Source organism: Myxine glutinosa, chromosome 5, assembly GCF_964187855.1.
Source record: "Myxine glutinosa chromosome 5, kmMyxGlut1.1, whole genome shotgun sequence".
Lineage (NCBI taxonomy): Eukaryota > Metazoa > Chordata > Myxini > Myxiniformes > Myxinidae > Myxine > Myxine glutinosa.
Genome location: NC_136265.1, coordinates 20,704,123 through 20,727,342, shown reverse-complemented (window position 1 = coordinate 20,727,342; position 23,220 = coordinate 20,704,123). Strand labels below are relative to the sequence as shown.

The window sequence follows — 23,220 nt, the reverse complement described above, 5'->3', positions numbered from 1 at the left end:
GAATATATCCTTTGACCCCAAAAAAGTCTTCAGAGATCCTCTGGGGGGAAGTTCTCAAATCGGCAAAATCCAATATGGCCGCTATCCATCTAATTGACAATTGTTATTACAAAAATCAAAAGCAAAACAATCATGAGTAATACCACTTTTTATGGGGTTTTGGGGTCGAGGAATCAAATTCTGATCTTATTTTGATGATTAGAGGTCATGCTCATTCTTTATTTGAGTCAAAAAGGATATTCTTGTGTATCTTCTGAAAAGATTTCGTTTTATGTAAAATAAAAATTTGTAAAACAAGTAGTGTTAAGTTCCGAGTCAGAAAGCGTGCAGTAGCAGCAAGAGCCATATTTTTCCATGTTAGATATTTTTTGCAATGGGCATCTTTCAGTTGTGATAATATGAAGGGTTTGCTGTTTACTAAGTGTAGATAGTGGTTTCTGTTTTCAGCCATGGAGGTATCTGAAGTGTGTGCCATCTGCAAAAAATCTATAGACGAGAGAGGGTCAACGGCATCAACTCTTGGAGAAAAGGGAAGTTCTGCCATCAACCAGGCCAGCAACGCAAGAAAAGACAGCATTCACACTGTGCCTGGAGAAAAGGTACACAAAGACTGTCGCCGCACATACTGTCACCCACAACAGATAGCCAAGGACACCAATCAAGAAGTCAAAGCCAAGCACAAGCAATGACAGACAAGTACTTCGGTCATCTGAGGAGAGGTTCTCTTTCCAGACTGATTGCCTTTTTTGTGGTAGACCAGCAACGTTTGGAAGAAAGAGGAAGAAGCAGCAAGTTCTTCAAGTCAAGACCATTGAATTCAAAGAAACGCTCCTGGCAACATGTCGTGAACGAGCAGATGATTGGCCAGGTACTGTCAAGGCACGAATTCTGCATGTTCATGACCTGCATGATGCAGATGCAGTGTACCATCAGACTTGCAGCGTCAATTTCCACACAAAGAAGCAGATACCCATGGCTCAGCAGATGAACACGGAAATCTCCAAGAGAGCAAAGCTTGGAAGGCCTAAAGCTGATGAGAAGTCTGAAGACCAGCAGAGGGCTCACACGTGGTCGAGGAATGACGGAGCAACAACGTCTGCTATGGTTGCTTTCGATGCCATGCAGAAGTAAACCAGGCAATGCAGGAGCTCACAGGGGTGAACTACAACACCGGCGAACAAAACAAGGCCATGACCACAGCAAGACAAGCCCGTGACTGGAAGGACACTCTGTCAGTTCTCGAGTATCTACAAGAGCGAAATCCATTCAGCAATGACAAGTCTGCGGAGCTTGCCACTGGAGTCCATGCCCACCCAACTGTTAACGTCGATTCAGCTCAGTTGGTTGGGGAATCGATATTAAGGTCAATGGATGAAAGAACAACAGCTGAGTACACCTTCAAGAAGAAAGACCAAGCAGTCACATTCGGCATGAAGTCGTCTGTCAAGATTGATAGTGATCAAGTCCAGGTTGACCCACAGCTTCTCTTCCAGAGACTAATTACAGTTGCGCAAAAAGCTGATGAACTAGAGTCAGCCTTCAAGCATGAACTATGCAGCTATCCACCAGAGCTCTTTGATTCCTCTCTTTTTCTCAGAGAAGCACACAAGCCAGCCCTTGCTGGTGCCATCAGGGATCTCCTCGGATCTGATGTTCCTGCAATTATCCCCGATGATGACACCCAGTATGTCTTGGATGGAGGAGCACTTCTTCAACGCATCCCATGGTCTCGCAGAGCAACATACAAAGACATCTGTCACCAGTACACGGAATATGTGACGAAGAGGTATGGAAATGCCATTGTCGTGTTCGATGATTATGAGAGCACCAACACAAAGGACATGGCACACCAGAGACGATCGAAAGGAAATGCTGGCGCAACTGTGACGTTTGCAGCTGACATGCCTCTTACAATGAAGAAGGAGCAGTTCCTTGCAAACAAACAGCATAAGCAGCGATTCATTTTCATGCTGAGTGAAGAGCTGCAGAAAAAAAACTGTGAGACGCACCATGCTTCAGGGGATGCTGACCTCCTGATTGTGCAGAAGGCCGTGCAGTCTGCTGCTGCCACCAACACTGAGCTAGTTGGTGATGACACAGACCTCATCCTCCTCATCTACCATGCAAGTCTGGAATCCCATGACATCTTCTTTTGTCCTGAGCCAAAAAATAACAGAAAGAAGCCTCACATTTGGAACATCAAAGCTACAAAACAACGACTTGGTCCAGACATATGCAAGCACGTGCTCTTTATACATGCAGTTCTTGGATGCGACACAACATCTCGCCTCCATGGAATAGGAAAGGGCGCGTCTCTCAAGCGATTCAAAGCAAGCAGCGCATTCCGCGACCAGGCCAAGGTGTTTGACACACCTTTTGCTTCCAAGCTGGATGTCGCAGATGCAGGAGCAAAAGCATTGGTGATCCTCTACAATGGAAAACCCACTGACATCTTGGACTTCCTCCGTCATCAGCGCTTCTGTGAGAAGGTGGCTTCAAGCTCATCTCCCGTCCAACCACAGATGTTGCCACCAACAGCAGGAGCAGCAATGTACCACAACCTGCGTGTGTACCTGCAAGTTCAAGAATGGAAGGGATCGGCAGATGGACTTCGTCCGACTGAGTGGGGGTGGCAGGAGTGTGACGAGGGGCTTGTGCCATTCCAGACAGCCCTAGCTCCTGCTCCTGATAAGCTGCTGCAGGTGATCAGGTGCAACTGTCAGGTTGACTGCAGCACCCTGAGATGCACATGCAAGAAAAATAACATTGAGTGTACTCCAGCTTGTGGAAACTGCAGGGGATCTGGCTGCACTAACTCGCCACAGATGCCATATGATGATGATGATGATGATGATGATGATGCCATATGATGATGCCATATGATGATGATGCCATATGATGACGATGATGCCATATGATGATGATGATGATGCCATATGATGACGATGATGCCATATGATGATGATGATGATGCCATATGATGATGATGCCATATGATGATGATGCTGCCATATGATGATGATGATGATGCCATATGATGCTGATGCCATATGGTGATGATGCCATATGATGGTGATGATGATGCCATATGATGATGATGATGCCATATGATGATGATGCCATATGATGGTGATGATGATGCCATATGATGATGATGATGCCATATGATGATGATGATGATGCCATATGATGATGATGATGATGCCATATGATGATGATGATGATGCCATATGATGATGATGATGATGCCATATGATGATGATGATGCCATATGATGATGATGATGCCATATGATGATGCCATATGATGATGATGCTGCCATATGATGATGATGCCGCCATATGATGATGATGATGCCATATGATGATGATGATGCCACATGATGATGATGATGCCACATGATGATGATGATTTCTGAATTTCTTTATAAACTTGAATTCTTCATCGATTTAAATCCTCTTCACCAAACATTAAGCATGGTATATACTCATAAGTCATTTGAACAACCATGCAAGAACACTGATTTGTGGCCAAAAAAAAATCAGTTTTTGGTAGGGTTAAACATTGATGATTTTCATAATTTCCCCCCCAGATGATTCCTTAAGACTTTTTTCATGTGATAGAAGACATATACAGGAATCAAAATTCGTTGTTTGTTTTTTTGCAATTTGTGTGAGGTTGCACAGCTATTTTTCGTAAAATGCCTGTACTAAGTGTGTGGTTTCACTTGGTAGGTCCGAGAAGGGAGAAAGAGCTCCGCACCAACAAGGATCCAGTCAGTGACTTACTTGGCAGTTTCAGATGGGTTGTGACAAAGGAATGAGTTCCAGTGAACATGGGCTGGCAAAGAACACAAGGCATCCCAGTCAGACTTGCTATGTTGGAAGACAGTTCAATTGACAGGATGAACAACAGTTGATGGTGAAGAAGAAGATACCTGAACTTAGATGTTGACATAATAAAGCTTTGTATGTGGTGAGGAGCTCAGAGGTGCCAAGGAAGGACTTCGCACGCTGGAGGATGCCCAGTCGGTGCCTGGCTTTGGAGGCCAGCTTGGAAATGTGGTTTTCCCAGGAAAGATCATGGCAGATCGTGAGACCCAAAAGCTTGATTGACAGAACCTCTTCAGGAGGATTGTTGAGGAAGCAGAGGTTTTAGTTGAGAAAGTAGATGGTTTTCCAGACTGTATTTATGGAGAGACTTTGTGAGGGTGTGCGATTTGTCAGGATTGAAAGACATGTTCCACTTGTTTAACCAGTTTGTGATTTTATCCAGGTCTGCAGACAGTGAAGAGGCTGCTGCCTGCCTATCTGAGGGTTGAGATATGGAGCGGCAGAGGGTGGAGTCATCAGCATAAAGATAGAGAGGATTTTCCAGTCAGATTTATTGATGAAGACCAGAACTCGGACGCGGCCTCGGACTTAAGCGCACTCGGACGCGGCCATCTTGACGATAGACCAGAAATCTAGACTCGTCACTGAAGATCACGTGATTCTAGTGTCCTGGCTGCCATTGACGGTGCTCTCTGGCCCACTGCAATCGGCGCTGGCGGTGTTGTCTGGTCAGGCGTGGCTTTCTCAGGGGACACCTGGCATGATAGCCTGCTTGAACCAGTCGTTGGTTGACTAGCCTTCTGGATACAGGCACATTTGTCAGTTACTGCCACTCAGCCCTAAGCCGATTAGCTGACTTGGTACGGCCATTGCGGACTAACCGGTGCAGCTGGCGATCATGGAGTGGAATGGAGTGGAAGGGAGTGATCATCAGCAAATGCGGGCAAGGGGGTTAACAAGGAGAGATGCAGAAAATAGGGCAAAATGGAGAAGATTGTCATGGGGACCGCAAGGCTAACCCCCGCTCTAGCAGGGAAAATGGCCTTTTAAAATGCATGTTGTTGTTGTATCAATGATCTCTCCGACTCTCTTGAAAATCCTCTATCTCTTTGCTGATGACCACTCCCTTCCACTCCATTCCTCATCCCTCAGATCGGCAGTCTGCGGCCTCCTCACTCTCTGCAGACCTGGACAAAATCACAGACTGGGCAAACAAGTGGAACATGTCTTTCAATCCTGACAAATCGCACACTCTTACGATCTCTCTCCGAAAAGACCGACTGGACAACCCTCCCATCCACTTTCTGAATAATCCTCTCCAAGAAGTTCTGTCACTCAAGCTTTTGGGTCTCACTATCTGCCATGATCTTTCCTGGCAAAACCACATTTCAAATCTGGCCTCCAAAGCCAGCCGCCGACTGGGCATCCTCCGTCGTGCGAAGTCCTTCCTTGGCACACCTGAGCTCCTCACCACATACAAGGCTTTCATCCACAGCTCAATGGAATACTGCTCTCCCATCTGGGCTGGTGCTCCTGCCTCACACCAAGCTCGTCTTCACGCTGTTGAAACCAAAGCGTTCAGAATCATTGGAATCTCCCGCGATGAAGCTACTTCCGAGGGCCTTTCATTTACTCACTGCAGGCAGGTTGGTGGTCTTTCTGTCTTCTACAGACTCCTCTCCGGCCTTGCTCCCCCAGCTCTCTCTGGGTTCTGTCCCCCAAATAGTCCTACAGGTCGCACAAGATCTGCCTGCAACCCTATTATGGTTAAACTGCCAAAATCAAGACTCTCTGCTCACCTTCACTCCTTCATTCCTCTTTTGTCCTGCCTCTGGAACAAACTTCCTCACTCTCTTCAATCCCACTCCTCCCTCCAGGTCTTTGAAACAGCTGTTCACCACCATCTCTCGTCTTCCCCCATCCAAAACCTTGATCTTTTCTGCCCCCCTAATTTCACCCCAAATCCACTTTTTTGAAATACCAACTTCTTTCCTGGAAGTCCTTGGTGTCCTGGTGTTTATACTTCTCCCACCCCTCCCCCCTTCCCACGCCGCCTCCCCCCAAGCCCTCTCCCACCCACACATTCCCGATGTCCCTGATCTCAAATGTTGTGTTTATGTGCTTCCCCTTCTCTCCCCATCTTGTCTACCGCTCCCCTTTTTACATACTTTGCTTGTTTGTCTGTTTGGTTTGTTTGTGTGATAAATGTTAGCTCTTTCACGAGCCTCGATTGTGTGCACAAAAAAAAAAAAAAAAAAAAAAAAAATTCGGTGGCTGGTGAAAACCACGCCAGTCGGCCTGAGTGAAATGCTAGACATCAGTGATGAGGAGGCTCTCTGAAAATGGCCCAGAGATGTCCACTTTAACAGCCATATGATCATATGAACTGATTGGAGAAGAAGAACAGCAGACATTTGCAGAGAAGTTAGTCATAACCAAGTCAAGAAGAGATGATGTACCGTTAACTGAGATCCGGGTCGGGAAATTGACAGATGTCAGCCCAAATGAGTCACGGGATTTTCTGCCATTCTTCTCTGCAGATCCTCTCAAGCTCTGTCACGTTGGATGGGGACCGTTGGTGGACAGCCATTTTCAGGTCTCTCCAGAGATGTTCCATTGGGTTCAAGTCAAGGCTCTGGCTGGGCCACTCAATGACCTTCACAGAGTTGTCCCGAAGCCACTTCTGCGTTGTCTTGGCTGTGTGCTTCGGGTCATTGCCCTGTTGGAAGGTGAACCTTCGGCCCAGTCTGAGGTCCTGAGCGCTCTGTTTCAGGTTTTCATTGAGGATATCTCTGTACTTTGCTCCGTTCATTGTTCCCTCAACCCTGACCAGTCCCCCAGTCCCTGCTGCTGAAAAACACCCCCACAGCATGATGCTGCCACCACCATGCTTCACCGTTGGGATGGTATTGGGCAGGTGATGAGCAGTGCCTGGTTCCTCCAGACATGATGCTTAGCATTGAGGCCAAACAGTTCAATCTTGGTTTCATCAGACCACAGAATCTTGTTTCTCACAGTTTGAGAGTCCTTTCGGTGCTTTTTTGCAAATTCCAAGCAGGCTTTCATGTCTTTCACTGAGGAGAGGCTTCCGTCTGGCCACTCTGCCATAAAGCCCAGATCGGTGGAGTGTTGCAGTGATGGTTGTCCTTCTGGAAATTTCTCCCATCTCCACACAGGATCTCTGGAGCTCAGCCAGAGTGACCATCGGGGTCTTGGTCACCTCTCTTACCAAGGCCCTTCTCCCCCGATTGCTCAGTTTGGCCGGGCGGCCAGCTCGAGGAAGAGTCCTTGTTGTTCCAAACTTTTTCCATTTAAGAATTATGGAGGCCACTGTGCTCTTAGGAACCTTTAATGCAGCAGAATTTTTTTTGTAGGCTTCCCCAGATCTGTGCCTCGACACAATCCTGTCTCTGAGCTCTGCAGGCAGTTCCTTCGACCTCATGGCTTGGTTTTTGCTCTGATATGCATCGTCAGCTATGAGACCTTATATAGACAGGTGTGTGCCTTTCCAAATCATGTCCAATCAATTGAATTTACCACAGGTGGACTCCAATCAAGGTGTAGAAACATCTCAAAGATGATCAAGAGAAATGGGAGGCACCTGAGCTAAATTTCAAGTGTCATCGCAAAGGATCTGAATACTTATGTCAATATGATATTTCAGTTTTTCTTTTTAATAAATTTGCAAAACTTTCTAAAATCCTGTTTTCTCTTTGTCATTATGAGGTATTGAGTGTAGATTGAGGAGGGAAAAAAATGAATTTAAACGATTTCAGCATAAGGCTGCAACATAACAAAATGTGAAAAAGTGAAGAGGTCTGAATACTTTCTGAATGCATTGCACGTCCGCCAGGCTGAACAGTTTATGTTTTGTGTCCCACTGATAGGCTGGATCTGGATTCGGACATGAACGAAAATCCAATCGGTTTGTTCTCGTCGCCAAAACAACTCATCCCCCAAGTTTTGCCATGACTCATCCACAACTTTTTAAAATATCATGTTTAAAATATTTTAAAATATCGCTTTTCACCTGATCTCTCAAGAGTGAAGAATCACTTAAAAAGAATATATTTCTCTTATCCGAAACCATATTCAGATCTTCACCCAAATCGAATCGATTCGTCCTTGTCACACCCAACCTGTCCACCAAGTTTCGTCCAAATCCGTCCATAACATTTTGAGATATCGTGCTGTATATCGGTTTTGGCCCCATCTTCAAATGGTGAAGAATCACTTTTAAAATTCTACGATCCGGATTCGGATCTCCCAAAAATCTAATCATTTCATCCTTGTCACATACGCTACCTCTCTGTCAAATGTCGTCCAAATCCGTCCACAATTTTTTCAGATATCTTGTTCACAGACAAACAAACAATCACTCGCAGAGTGAAAAATGAGTCATATGAGCGAAAAATCCCTCACAGAGCGACACTTGGCAAAATATAACAAAGTATCCGGCTATCTACTCTCAAGACTGAACTCTCAAACCTGTCGCCTTCCTCCAAATCCTGCAGGCGTCTGGTCAAATCTGTTTCTGGTGTTTGTTCCCCTTCTGTTCCTCAAGGCAGTGTTCTGGGCCCTGTGCTTTTTCTGATCTTAATTAATGATCTTTCCGATGCTCTGGAAAATCCTCTCACATGTCGTTCAATTGTGACAAATCTCACACCCTCACCATGTCTCTCCGAAAGCACCATCTGGAAAACCCTCAATATACTTTCTCAAGAATCCTCTCCACAACGAAAACAACTGTTGGAGAAGATTGTCATGGGGCCCGAAAGGCTAACCCCAGCTACAGCAGGGAAAATGGCCTTAAAATGCCTGTTGTGTGTGCATGTCTCTAATAATACAATATAATAAAATGGAATGGCATTCAGTGGAGTTTCTTTTTGACCTCAAAAATAATTGGTGGTTGAATTCAGTGACCTGATATGTGAATCGACTTCAAATTTTACGTTAAATCAAATGAAAATTGAAAATTTTAGAAATCTGGCCTATTTTGACATTTTGACCTACACTGATCTCAAAAATAGTTGGTGGTTGAATTCAGCAAGCTGACATGAAAATGCCATGCAAATTCAAGTAAATCAGATGAAAATTGAAGATTTTAGAGGTTTGTAAAGGTTGTTGACCTTTGCCTGATGTTGACCTTGAAAATAGATGGAGGTTGAATTCAGTCAGCTGATGTGCATATCCCATTCAAATTTCAAGTCAATCAGATGACAATTGAGGAGTTTAGAAATTTGAAAAAAAGTGGTTGATCTTTGGCCTTTGTTGACTTTTGACCTCAAAAATAAATCGGCTTCTGTCAGACCACCAACTCTACCATTTGGTGAAGTTTCGTGAAGAACGATTCAAAATTGTGACCCGTCGGCAAGTATACGTGAGCGGACAGACAAACACACAAACCGGAGTTATCAATATACTTGTCAAAAAATGTTTTTTTGACAAGAAACAAACAGAGAGACAGGGGTGAAAACATAACCTCCGTACACCTTTGGTGGCAGAGGTAAAAATAATAATAACAAGTGAATCCACTTGGATTCCGCCCAGGTTGGCACATGGAAATTATGATGTAGCATAATTATCATCTCGGGTCAAGATTTGAAATTATGCCATGGTTTTTGTAAAATTGCTACTAGTATTCACATTATGTACTTTCACCAAAACATACATCATCATAGAAACATACATAGAATTTGGGTCCTCTGGGTCATTTGGGTCCTCTGGGTCATTTGGGTCCTCTGGGTCATTTGGGTCCTCTGGGTCATTTGGGTCCTTTGGGTCATTTGGGTCCTCTGGGTCATTTGGGTCCTCTGGGTCATTTGGGTCCTCTGGGTCCTCTGGGTCATTTGGGTCCTCTGGGTCCTCTGGGTCCTCTGGGTCATTTGGGTCCTCTGGGTCATTTGGGTCATTTGGGTCCTCTGGGTCATTTGGGTCCTTTGGGTCCTCTGGGTCATTTGGGTCCTCTGGGTCATTTGGGTCATTTGGGTCCTCTGGGTCATTTGGGTCCTCTGGGTCATTTGGGTCCTCTGGGTCATTTGGGTCCTCGGGGTCATTTGGGTCCTCTGGGTCATTTGGGTCCTCTGGGTCCTCTGGGTCATTTGGGTCCTCTGGGTCATTTGGGTCCTCTGGGTCATTTGGGTCCTCTGGGTCATTTGGGTCCTCTGGGTCATTTGGGTCCTCTGGGTCATTTGGGTCCTCTGGGTCATTTGGGTCCTCTGGGTCATTTGGGTCCTCTGGGTCATTTGGGTCCTCTGGGTCATTTGGGTCCTCTGGGTCCTCTGGGTCCTCTGGGTCATTTGGGTCCTCTGGGTCCTCTGGGTCATTTGGGTCCTCTGGGTCATTTGGGTCATTTGGGTCCTCTGGGTCATTTGGGTCATTTGGGTCATTTGGGTCCTCTGGGTCATTTGGGTCCTCTGGGTCATTTGGGTCCTCTGGGTCATTTGGGTCCTCTGGGTCATTTGGGTCCTTTGGGTCCTCTGGGTCATTTGGGTCCTCTGGGTCATTTGGGTCCTCTGGGTCCTCTGGGTCATTTGGGTCCTCTGGGTCATTTGGGTCCTCTGGGTCATTTGGGTCCTCTGAGTCATTTGGGTCCTCTGGGTCATTTGGGTCCTCTGGGTCATTTGGGTCCTCTGGGTCATTTGGGTCATTTGGGTCCTCTGGGTCATTTGGGTCCTCTGGGTCATTTGGGTCCTCTGGGTCATTTGGGTCCTCTGGGTCATTTGGGTCCTCTGGGTCATTTGGGTCCTATGGGTCATTTGGGTCCTCTGGGTCAGTTGGGTCCTCTGGGTCATTTTGGTCCTCTGGGTCATTTTGGTCCTCTGGGTCATTTGGGTCCTCTGGGTCATTTGGGTCCTCTGGGTCATTTGGGTCCTCTGGGTCATTTGGGTCCTCTGGGTCATTTGGGTCCTATATTCCTATCCTATAACATATATATCTCCTATAACCTATCCTATAAATATAGATTTGATGACGTCATGTTTACACATCTGAGCGACAGAAATGAGCGACAGAAATGGGTGACAGAAACTAGCTTCACTTTTGAGCGCCCGAAATTCCCAGGCAAACGCTATAACGCACCAGGTTTACAACCTGTGCGTTAATAATAATCAGAACACAAGTCAGGAGACGACGATGGTTCACGAGCGAGCGGTATTCTTTGGTTCGATTTCGAAAATTCGGTTTGATTCCGACAACTTTGAAAATTTGACCTTTGTGACCTTCAAATGTCTAAACGAAGGTCACTGACATTGAAATGAGATAGAAAACAAGCATTCTGAGTATTGCGCTGCAATACACGTCCCCTACCGGCAGTCTGTCGTCCAGAAAACTGTTGGGGAAATTACCAAGGGTTATTTACCCACAGGTTCTGAATCGTTCCCAATCGCTAATTACCTCAGGACGGGCTCACCTGTGATTCGCACTTGGGACTTCGATTTATACACCTTGCAGACAAGTCAGCAGAAGCACGAGAAAATACGTTGTTGATAAAGAACCTTTCGAGTCGCTAAATTTAAGTCGTTTATTATATTTTCCGGTTCACGATCAATGATCGATGTGCATACAGTCACTTGAAAAAGTAAGTACACCCCATGTAAAGTTTTGAATTTTTCAACACATTTCAACATACAGCTATTTGATCTTAATTTCAACACTATTGATAGATAAAGGTGATATAATATAACAAATATCATGAAACATTTACATTTTGTAGTCCATTGTATAATTTAAATAAACATAAATGCAAATTTCACATGTGGAAAAAGTAAGTACACCCCGACATTTATCACTCCTTCAAATACTTAAAATTAGAATCAGGTGCACCAGCTCAAGTGCAAATGATTAGAACATCGTCAGAGAGGATCTTGGAGTAACCTGTCTTATTTAAACCTCAGACATTTAGTTTGGTTTGCTCTTTGTTGTTGAAGTGTGCGGCATCAGTAGATGATAAATGTTGTTTCTGGGACACTCCAAAATCTCCATTCCTGTGGGACATGTGGGACATGAACCTGTGGGACATGTAAATTTTCCTCTCACCCTCACTTTTCTTCATTTCCCCGAAACACCCCTATTCCTACCCCCCCTTAATGTAGTCCCTTAGACCACTCTACTAATGAGCCTATAAATATATTATCTCTTTCTAACTTTTAAAAATCCCCCATTCTCCTTTGGAACTCATCTCCATCTAGGATATTTATAAATTGAACATCATCTTTATTTTTTATCTGAGCAAGAATAAAATGGTATGTTTCACGGAGGGCTCTCGTTTGTCCTCCTCCGGGTCCACATACCATCTTAAAGTTGTAATATATACCAGGCTGGTATCCATCAAAGTTCTCACTCCACTCTAATATATTTTTCTTCCCGCCCTCCATTACCCCACTTAACAAATGAATACGTTTATCAGTCTTGTGAACTTTTTCACCAGTTATTTCTTCAATAAGACTTATTTGATATTTCTCACACTCATTATGTTTACCGTTTATATACCAAGGTTGTTGTTTTCTCCACTCTTTAGTTTGGTTGATACTTGGTTCTATCATTTATATAGTAGTAAAAAAGGCGGCGGTAGCCCGTTAAAATCCCTAACCCCCCCTTTTTCTTAAGCCCCGCCCACTTTCCCACGAAGCCCCGCCCACTTTTTCTTATGCCTGCCCACTTTTTCCCTAAGCCCCGCCCACTTTTTGTTAAACCCCACCCATTTTGTTAAGTCCCGTCCACTTTATAAACTCTCTGCCATTGTATCATTTTCAGTTAAGACATTACATCATTTTCTGTTGAAACATTACATCATTTTCTGTTGAAACATTACATCATTTTCTGTTGAAACATTACATCATTTTCTGTTGAAACACTACATCATTTTCTGTTGAAACATTTCATCATTTTCAGTTTGACATGCCCAGACTTACCAAGGGAATTTCCACAGGAAATGACACCCAATCCTTCTTATAAAAGGCACCGATCACACAGGCTTTTTCAAACACGCTTTCTGCTTCACTTGAGAATGGACAACAGTGCTGACATGAAATGGGATAATTTTGGTATCCCTTGGAGCCCTACTACCTGTGTAGAACTCAACCTCCAGATTGATGAACTGGACTCAAACCTCTTATCAATGGAGGTAAGTTTGTTTATTTATTTATTTAATTATTTTCTTTTTTCTTTTTTTAGATAAGACATGTAAGAGTTAACAAAGTTTCTTTTAATATTCACAGAGCTTGATTTATATACAACACAACAACAACATGCATTTTAAGGCCATTTTCCCTGCTAGAGCGGGGGTTAGCCTTGCGGTCCCCATGACAATCTTCTCCATTTTGCCCTATTTTCTGCATCTCTCCTTGTTAACCCCCTTGCCCGCATTTCTTCTTCCACCATCTATAGCCAAGTCTTTCTCGGTCTTCCCCATCCTCTACTTCCTTCTACATCAATTTCCATCGCTCTTCTCAACCAGTCACTTTCATCCTTCCTCAACACATGACCAAACAATCTCAGCCTGTTCCTCTTCACAGCATCAATCACAGGCAATATTTCCATCATCTTTCGCAATTCATCATTTGTCTTCCTCTCTCTCAACGATACTCCGCACATCCATCGAACCATTCGCATTTCCACCCTTTCCAGCCTTCGTTGCTGCTCTACGTTCATTACCCATGTCTCGCTCCCATAAATCATAACACTTCTCACACATGCAGCATACACCTTTCCCTTCAGCTTCAGCGACACTCTCCTCCTCATCAGCACGCCACTCAGTTCCCGAAACTTCTTCCATGCACATCTCACTCGAGCAACCGTTGCCGAGTCTGATCCACCTTCTCCATTCAGCACGTCTCCGAGGTAGCAAAATGTTTTCACACCTTCCAGCTTCACGCCGTCTCCAAGATCCAACTCAACATTTCCTCCATCTGCAGCTCCCTCTGTGCACACCTTACATTTGAATGTAGCTGCCACACTGGTAAATGACCCTCTCAGACCACTACATTTTTGATGAACACACTCAGCGCACATTGTACATTGAATGGAGTTCACTCCGACACCCTTCCTGCACACAGCACACGGCCACTTCCCAGTTCTTTCCACCTCACCACATGCTTTACCACTTGCCATCACCTTCGTCTTTCCGATATTCACCTTCAGACCTTTTGTCTCCATACATTCCTTCCACTTGTTCATCTTTTCCTTCAGTCCATCCATACTTTCCGCAATGAACACCAGATAATCTGCATACAACAACTCCCACGGTAAACCCTCCTTTACGTTCTGAGCCAGCACCTCCATCACAGCTACAAATAGTAGTGGACTTAGTACCGACCCCTGATGCACTCCCACCTTCACCTCAAACTCACCAGTTCCCGTCCTTCGTCCTTACAGCTGTGCGCGCTCTTTTGTATATTGCCATCACTACTCTGATCAACCATTCCTCCACTCCTAACTTCCTCAATGCCCATGTCAATACTTTGCGTGGAACCCTATCGAATGCTTTCTCCAGATCAACAAACCCAAAAAACAACTTCTTCCTCTTCTCCATGTACTTCTCCTGCAACTGCCTCACAATGAAAAGCGCATCTGTCATTCATTCCTGGCATAAATTCAAACTGCATTTCGTCGATCTTCACTTTCTTCCTTATCCTCCTCTCCAACACCCTTTCCAATACCTTCATTCCATGCTCCAATAACTTTATCGCTCAGTACGAGCCACACTCCAGAAGGTCACCTTTCCCCTTGTATAGAGGGACGAGGGTACTCAGTTCCCAATCCACTGGAATGCGGCCTTCTTTCACCACCAGATTGCAGATCTTTGTCATTCTCTTCACACCCCAACTTCCTGCTGCCTTCAACACATCTCCCACAACTCCCGTCGGCCCTCCCGCTTTTCCACTCTTCATTGCTTTTATCGCTTCCAGAGCTAACAGAGCTTGATTTATATAAATAATAATATTATATTAAATTAATACATTGTTATTTTCTCTCACAGGAAATTGTATCTGAGATACAAAATGAAAATACTGCTTTCAACACAACTTGGAATGAAGTTATTTTTTTGTTTGAAGAGATTTTGAACAACCAAGACCCACAGAATGAGTTCTACCTTGATGACCCAGCCAAAGAGTTATACCTTGGAGACTCACTAAATTTGGGAAAAACAAATTATGAGGTCTGCCTAGATGGTTCTAACTGTGGAACCTACCTTGGAGACTCACTAAATTTGGGAAAAACATATTATGAGGTCTGCCTAGATGGTTCTAACTGTGGAACCTACCTTGGAGACTCACTAAATTTGGGAAAATTAGGAAAAGAGTTTTACCATGGAGACTTTGAAAACTGGTTTCATTTTGGAGACTCTACCTGTGTGAGGCTCAACCTTCAGATTGATGAACTGGACTCGAATCTCTCATCAATGAAGGTAATATTTTATTTAAATATATGTATATAATAATTGTGTATTAAATGTAAACAATAATTAATTAATACGTTGTTAATTTTCTCCCACAGGAAATTGTATCTGAGATACGAAATGAAAATACTGCTTTCAACACAACTTGGAATGAAGTTATTTTTTTGTTTGAAGAGATTTTGAACAACCATGACCAAGCGAAAGAGTTCTACCTTGATAATTCAACGAAAGAGTTTTACCTTGGAAGCCTTGAAAGACAGAATTGGGAGAAGAGGAAAAAAATATTAAAATATGTATTTTAAAAAAAGATTATATTGGGGTTGGGGTTAGGGATGGGGGTTGGGTTAGGGATGGGTTGGGTAAGGGATGGGGTTGGGTAAGGGATGGGGTTGGGTTAGGGATGTGAGGTGAATTTTTGAATGAATGTCAAACCACACAGACTCATTTATCTTATATTATCATTGAATTTACGTTCTGAGCGTAAATTCCTTGAATTGAATTCATTGAATTTACGTTCGGTGTATGAACTTATAGTGTCCCCCTTGGAAGTTTCTCGGTGTTTATCTTTCATAAATTAATCGTTTGTTTGCCGCGTCGCGAGCAAGGCCTTGCAGCCTCAGGCTTCCCCCGTCGAAGGTTGTTCCTTCCTTCGCTGTTTTGCTAGCTTTTTTGATTTCCCCTTCTCCACCAAGCTTCACCAAACATCTACTATTTGTCTAACGTTGTAACCCCCACACCCCCCCCCAAAAACAAACAAAAAAACTTTTATTTCCCTTTCTCCTCGTGTGCTTTTGCCTCTGCCCACGTGCGCTGTCTCGCCCCACCCCCATTTTCCCCTTGCCTTCCACCTTTTGCCCTGTTCAAGTGACTCGTGGTCGTCGCTCTAGGCTTCCTCTCCCATTGGTATTTTTGTGAATATAAGATTGTTCTTCACAGTTCTGTTTAAATATGTTTCAACTATCCCCTTCAGTGTTTTATTCAGTGATTTATTACAACACACTGTTTTTCTTCTTATTTAAAAGGCTCCTTTCAATTTCCTCTTCAACTCATTCCATTTCAAAAAAATATTCAATCTCTTATGATTCCAAATCACTCCATGCTCTAAATTCTCATTCATTCCATCCCTCCTCCATCGTTCTTAAACGAATCGCTAACTTGAAAATCACAACAAACCCAATTTGTTATACATGTTCATCTTTCATTAATCATCCACTTTCTAAACTCCCCCCTTGCACCTCCCCTTCAAATCTCCCCCCCCAACCATCCCTCCCAAATTCTCCCTCCTCCCACCTCCTTCTCAAAGCTGTGTCCTCCCCACTTCCTCTCCCTCCTATGTCATACCTCCACCTCCCCCAACCTTCTACTTTCCTCTGCCCCCCCTCAAACAAACTCTCACTGTGCCTCATTCCATCACCATCAAACCTTTCGTCCTCCTCATCCTTCCCTTTCTTGTAACTCTTCTGTAATCTCTGACACACTATCAACTGCTCTCCCTCCCTCCCTCCCCCTCTCATCCTTCATCTGACCCTACCCCTCCCCTCCTCTGTCCTGCACCCGATGCTCCCCCTCTCTCCTCACTAACGGTATGGACCTCAAACATCCGGGGCCTTCGCTCAAACCTGATTGATCTCTCCATTCAGGTTGCTTCTGAAAATCGAGACTTGATCTGCTTAACAGAAACTTTCCTCCTTCAAGATGTCTCTGATTCCTTAATATCTCTTCCTGGTTACTCCCTCCTCCGGTACGATAGACCTGATCCTCGTCCTGGTGGTGGGGTGGCTATCTTTATCAAAAACTCTCTTCCTCACTCTCCCTGCACTGCCCTCTCTCCACCCCACCCACAGGAGTACCTCTGGCTACAGCTTCCTCTCCGCTCCCACCTTTTGTTCATATGTGTTCTGTACCGTCCTCCAAACAGTGATGACTCCATTTACATTTCTCTGTCGGACAACATGGACCAACTTCTATCAACTCATCCAAACTCTCTCTTCTTCATATGTGGCGACTTCAACTGTCATCATGCCAGCTGGCTGGGTGTGGGTTCATCTCTCACCAGCCATGGCACCTCAGCAAAGGACTTCTACGACTCATTGGGACTGACACAATCTGTCAATTTCCAGACCCGGATCTCAGTCAATGGAGTATCTTCTCTTCTGGACTTGGTTATGACTAACTTCCCTGCAAATGTCTGCTGCTCTTCTTCTGCTCCAATCGGTTCTTCTGATCATGTGCTTGTTAAAGTGGACATCTCACTGGCCATTCTCAGAGAGCCTCCTCAGCGCCAACGAGTCTGGCATTTCACTCAGGCCGACTGGCACGGTCTGCAAGCAGCCATCAATAAACTTGACTGGTCTCCCATCTCTAATGCCTCTGACATCAATTCTTCCTGGGAATTCTTCCAAAGCAAACTGCTCTCTCTCATGCACACATTTATCCCATCTTGTCTTCAGTTGTCTTACCCTTCCTCCCGTCCATGGTACACTGAATCTTGTGGTGAGGCAGTTGCCTCGATTGCTTGTAATTTATGAGACTCCTTTTGAGCATCTTTTATACTCTTTATAGCACCCGCAACTGAGCCCACGGCAGAAGCAGTTGAACCAATTAGGTCTTTATGTTTAAGGATGGTTGAACCAATACCCATTAGAGTATCAATTATCCCATCTCCTTTATTTCTAAATTGATGTCCCACACCCCGTTGTCTCTTTGGTTTATAGTATCCTCTACCAAGAAACATACCTTCACCCTTATAGTATGGTGAAAGGAACATCCCATCCCCTGTAATTATTTTATATTTTCCCAACTCGTGTTTTCTCACAATAACCATTATTTATTTATCAAAAAAACTTCACGAAGGTGAATTCTGATGGATATAATTTCATCATTAAAGGATATCATACAATTATCTTGGTCGGTTATCCTAAAATTTACTCTGTATATGGTTTTTCCTGACACAGGTAAATAGACAAGATTTTTTGGTTCCATATTAAATTTATAACCAATTGGGGTTGAGTATGCGCTGAATGAAAATATTGTATTTGTTCTTATTCCATCGTTATAAGCACCATCAATCAAATCACAATGAATTAATACTGAATTTATACCGGAGGATATTTGAATAACATTATCACTGTAAAACGTCCCGTTAGTTTCAATCTTTTTTGACGAGAAACCCAATAGCTCTCTAAACGATTTTTCAATCGTGAAATCAACTTTATAATTATTTTTAAAGTTTAATAGTTGATTTTGAAGTGTGTTTTTGAATATCTATTACCATATTTTTTGGTTCATCACCTTTTTCTTTCATAAGGCGAGAGACTTCAGAAGATATTTGAGAAATCTCGTAAGCTCCAGATGAAACGGTTATAGTTTTATATCCACTTCCTGAATTATAACTAAACTTGTTGTTTTTCTCTGTGATATTAAACAAGGTATTATAAGTTTCCATCGACAATAAAGATGCCTCAAATTCTTTTGTGGGGTCAAGTTGTAGTGGGTAAGGGAATGATGCTGTGTAATCACTCATTGTGAAATTAAAACTAAGAATTGTGCTTCTCATCATATTTAATATCTAATAAAATATCTTTGTATTGATATTTATTAATTATTTTCATATTCATCAACTGGTCTAAAATGGCGGATGTTTCATTGAAACAATTGTTGTTTCCAGCCTTCTTACTACCTAACAACAATAATAGTTTATTAACTAATTGTGATGGGTCATTTGGAAGAAAACTAACACCTGAACCAAGCTTACTTAAAGCATCAATAATATGTTTCTCCTTCTCATTCTTTTTCTTTTTACCAGCAACAGAAACTCCATAATCAAGTGAGTTTATTAAATCAATATATACCCTATCTTCCGCATTTTTCATATCAAGCGGTTTCTCAAAATAAGGCGAATCACCTCTCATACTTGTTGCTCGTTTTCCATCTTTTGTTAGAAGAAACATTAATCTTGGAGTTAATTCAACATTTGGTTGAGCAGAACTTAAGACCACCAATTTATCATTAAATATCAATACCTTTTCTTTCACAAGATAGAACTGTGCTGATTCTTCTGTTGGAATGAGACCTGCTCTGGTTTTTGAACCCTCCGAATATTCATTGTTTTGAAGAGCTTCCACAACATAATTAGGGAGTTGATTTACCTACTCAAGTTTCCGAAATAATCCTTCATCATCATATTCTAATTCTCCAAATTCTGTCATTTGACTAAAATCTTTGAGCATTTGAAGTTTTTTCGGAGTAAATTCTACCGTGGGAACTGTAGGTGAAATCGTTTGAGTTTTTAAAAGTGGTTCAAAAAATTTCTCTTGTTTTCTTTCAAAGGCTTCTTCACCAGTTAGTTTCTGTCTCCGTTTCTTCTTTATCTCTTCCTGTTGTTTTACAACTTTTGAAACCAACTCTTGATGTTCTTTAAACTTTCTCGCTCTTTCTTTGACATTCATTTTCTGTATTTATTTGTTGAAAAATATCAGTTCGTATCTCATCTTGTTTCACAACAATATATTTATATTTTCCAATCGTGTGTTTCATATAATTTTCAAATTCTTTTTTACTACATAACGTAGAGCAATTATCTCTCCAAAAATTATTTACATCTATTGAATTTAACTAAAATAAAATAAAAGTATTGGCATTGTTTCTTATTGAGCGCCGAGGGAGTTGAAAATATGACTAAGATAAATACAATTACAAGAAGAATGTCTCCCTCTTGTATAGTAGCTATCCATTACTGTTTGGTTTCTCTCATTAACACAATCATCAAAGATGACGAGGTTCTTTTTTGATTTATCTAAATCTTGAGGTGAAGGTATATCATCCGTATTATCACTGAGAATACAAGTTATGGGTTTCGATTTTGATTTCTGTGTATCACAAAATAGTTGTATTATGTCCTCAATGTTATAATCCTAACATCAATGTAAACAGCAAACAGTTTGTAAACAGCAAAGGACTTCTGTGACTCACTGGGATTGACACAATCTGTCAATTTCCCGACCCGGATCTCAGCCAATGGAGTATCTTCTCTTCTAGACTTGGTTATGACTAACTTCCCTGCTAATGTCTGCTGCTCTTCTTCTGCTCCAATCGGTTCTTCTGATCATGTGCTTGTCAAAGTGGACATCTCTCTGGCCATTCTCAGAGAGCCTCCTCAGCGTCGACGAGTCTGGCATTTCACTCAGGCCGAATGGGACGGTCTTCAAGCAGCCATCAATCGTCTGGATTGGTCTCCCATCTCCACTGCCTCTGACATCAATTCTTCCTGGGAATTCTTCCAAAGCAAACTGATCTCTCTCATGCACAGATTTATCCCATCTCACCTTCAGTTGTCTTACCCTTCCTCCCGTCCATGGTACACTGAATCTTGTGGTGAGGCAGTTGCCCTGAAACAACTTGCCTTTGCCTCTTGGAAGGCTAATCCAACTGAAGGAAATCTCAGTTCCTTCCACCAAGCTCGGAACAAGAATGTGTCTACCCTCAGGAGTGCCAGGAAGCACTATCTCTCCTCACTCAAGAATGAACTCTCAAACCTGTCTCCTTCCTCCAAATCCTGGTGGCATCTGGTCAAATCCGTTTCTGGTGTTTGTTCCCCCTCCATCCCCTCCCTTACCTCAAATGGCCACACAGTTGACATCGCACGTGACAAAGCCGAATGCCTCAACTCTGTGTTTGCCTCAAAATCCTTAGTCCCAAACCCATCTCTCTCTGTTCCCACCTTTCCCAGTCGAACCAAACTGCTCCTGGACTCTGTGACCTTCTCTCCTGACAAGGTGGAGGAGTTTTTGTCAAACCTCGACTCTGATTCTGCAACTGGACCAGATGGCATCAGCCCACGGGTCCTAAAATCCTGCTCTGCCGCTCTATCTCACCCTCTCTCTGTTCTTTTCACCCTATCTTTTGCTCAAGGTCATCTGCCAGCATCCTGGAAATCAGCAAACATTACTGCTTTACACAAAAAAGGTGCAAAAACAGATCCTTGCAACTACAGACCAATCAGCCTGCTCCCAATTATCAGCAAAGTCATGGAATCCATCATTGCTTCGGATATGAAATCTTTCCTCTTCTCCAATGGCTTGATCTCTGATCATCAATTTGGTTTCAGACCAGGTCACTCTACTCTGGACATGCTGCTTCTGCTGTCTCAACAATGGATGGAGGTCCTCAATGCCAAACAGGAAATCAGAGCTGTCTCCCTTGACATATCACGTGCCTTCGATACGGTCTGGCACCCAGCTCTGCTCACCAAACTCTCCTCCTATGGTATCCATGGAAATCTCCATGCATGGCTTGCGGACTTCCTCTCTGGTCGTAGTCAACGTGTGGCCCTGAATGGATTTCTCTCATCTCCCCTTCCCGTTCAGGCTGGAGTTCCCCAAGGCAGTGTGCTGGGCCCTGTGCTTTTTCTGGTCTTTATCAATGATCTCTCCGACTCTCTGGAAAATCCTCTGTATCTCTTTGCTGATGACTCCACTCTCTGCCGCTCCATTCCTCTTCCCTCAGATCGGCAGTCTGCAGCCTCCTCACTCTCTGAAGACCTGGACAAAATCACAGACTGGTCAAACATGTGGAACATGTCTTTCAATCCTGACAAATCTCACACTCTTACTATGTCTCTCCGAAAAGATCGACTGGACAACCCTCCCATCTACTTTCTCAACAATCCTCTCCAAGAAGTTCTGTCGCTCAAGCTTTTGGGTCTCACCATCTGCCATGATCTTTCTTGGGAAAACCACCTTTCCAAGCTGGCCTCCAAAGCCAGTCGCCGACTGGGCATCCTCCGTCGTGCGAAGTCCTTCCTAGGCACACCTGAGCTCCTCACCACATACAAGGCTTTCATCCGCAGCTCAATGGAATACTGTTCTCCCCTATGGGCTGGTGCTCCTGCCTCACACCTGGCTCGGCTTCACGCTGTTGAATCCCAAGCTTTCAGAATCATTGGAATCTCCCGCGATGAAGCTATCTCTGAGGGCCTTTCACTCACTCACCGCAGGCAGGTAGGTGGTCTTTCTGTCTTCTACCGACTCCTCTCCGGCCTTGCTCCCCCAGCTCTCTCTGTGCTCTGTCCCCCAAATATTCCTACAGGTCGCACAAGATCTGCCAGCCACCCTCTGATGGTTAAACTGCCGAAATCTCGGCTCTCTGCTCACCTTCACTCTTTCATTCCTCTTTTCTCCCGCCTCTGGAACAAACTCCCACACTCACTTCAATCACACTCCTCCCTCCAGGTCTTCAAAACGGCTGTTCACCACCATCTCTTATCTTCCCCCATCCAAAACCTTGATCTTTTCTACCCCCACTAATTCACCCCAGATCCACCTTGTTTGAAATTCCAACTTCTTTCCTGGAAGTCTTGGCAGTGTCCATATGTTTTATACCTCTCCCACCCCCCCCCCTTCCCATGCCTACCCCCCAAAGCCCTCTCCCTCCCACAGTTCTCTCCATGTCTCCATGTCTCTCGGTCCCTGCTCTCAAATGTTGTGTTTGTGTCCTTCCCCCTCTCTCCCCATCTTGTCTACCGCTCCCGATGTTATTTGTTTTGTGTGTCTGTTTGTCTTTCTGTGTGATTAATGTTCGCTCTTTCACGAGCCTCGATCTTGTATACAACAACAAAAAAAAAAAAAAAAAAAAAAAATCATTTAGTTTGTTTTGAAGTTTAAATAAACCGATAATGTCTTCCTTTTTAAGACCCGCATTAAAACCTTGATATAGTAGTTGATACTCGGGTTGAAAACTTGACTTTGTAAAAATTATTAAATTATCATAATCTAAAAAATTAGGACAAAGGAGCATCTTTAAAAGTAAACAGGTTTTTCCACATCCGCTTGAACCAACTATTAGACATCTCAATGAATTTGGAATATTTTTATGGTTATTAAATTTTATTTTATTTTCCCAAACGGGTAAAAAATCATTCATTTATATATTTGAAAAGCAAGTCATCTAACTTTATTTTGAACTTTTTAGAAACTCAATATTTTATCCTGA

General features: G+C 43.5%; 1 protein-coding gene across 6 annotated transcripts in view; it reads right to left on the bottom strand.

The window, feature by feature from the left end:
• LOC137427874 (uncharacterized) overlaps nt 1-23,220 on the bottom strand; it is an 84,296-nt gene that overhangs the window by 38,406 nt on the left and 22,670 nt on the right. Inside the window, exon 1 of one of the 6 annotated variants that reach the window (XR_013623415.1) lies at nt 2,374-2,510. The exons of 3 other annotated variants lie outside the window; for them this stretch is intronic. Coding sequence is in view for 1 of the 3 variants with exons in the window: in XM_078777662.1 (XP_078633788.1) it covers nt 11,733-11,818 (86 nt within the window). In the remaining 2 variants the exon portion in view is untranslated. Of the gene's footprint in view, nt 1-2,009; nt 2,134-2,373; nt 2,511-11,615; nt 11,819-23,220 lie in introns of those variants that run through there. 2 more of the 6 variants (XR_013623416.1, XM_078777662.1) reach the window with 2 other exon arrangements.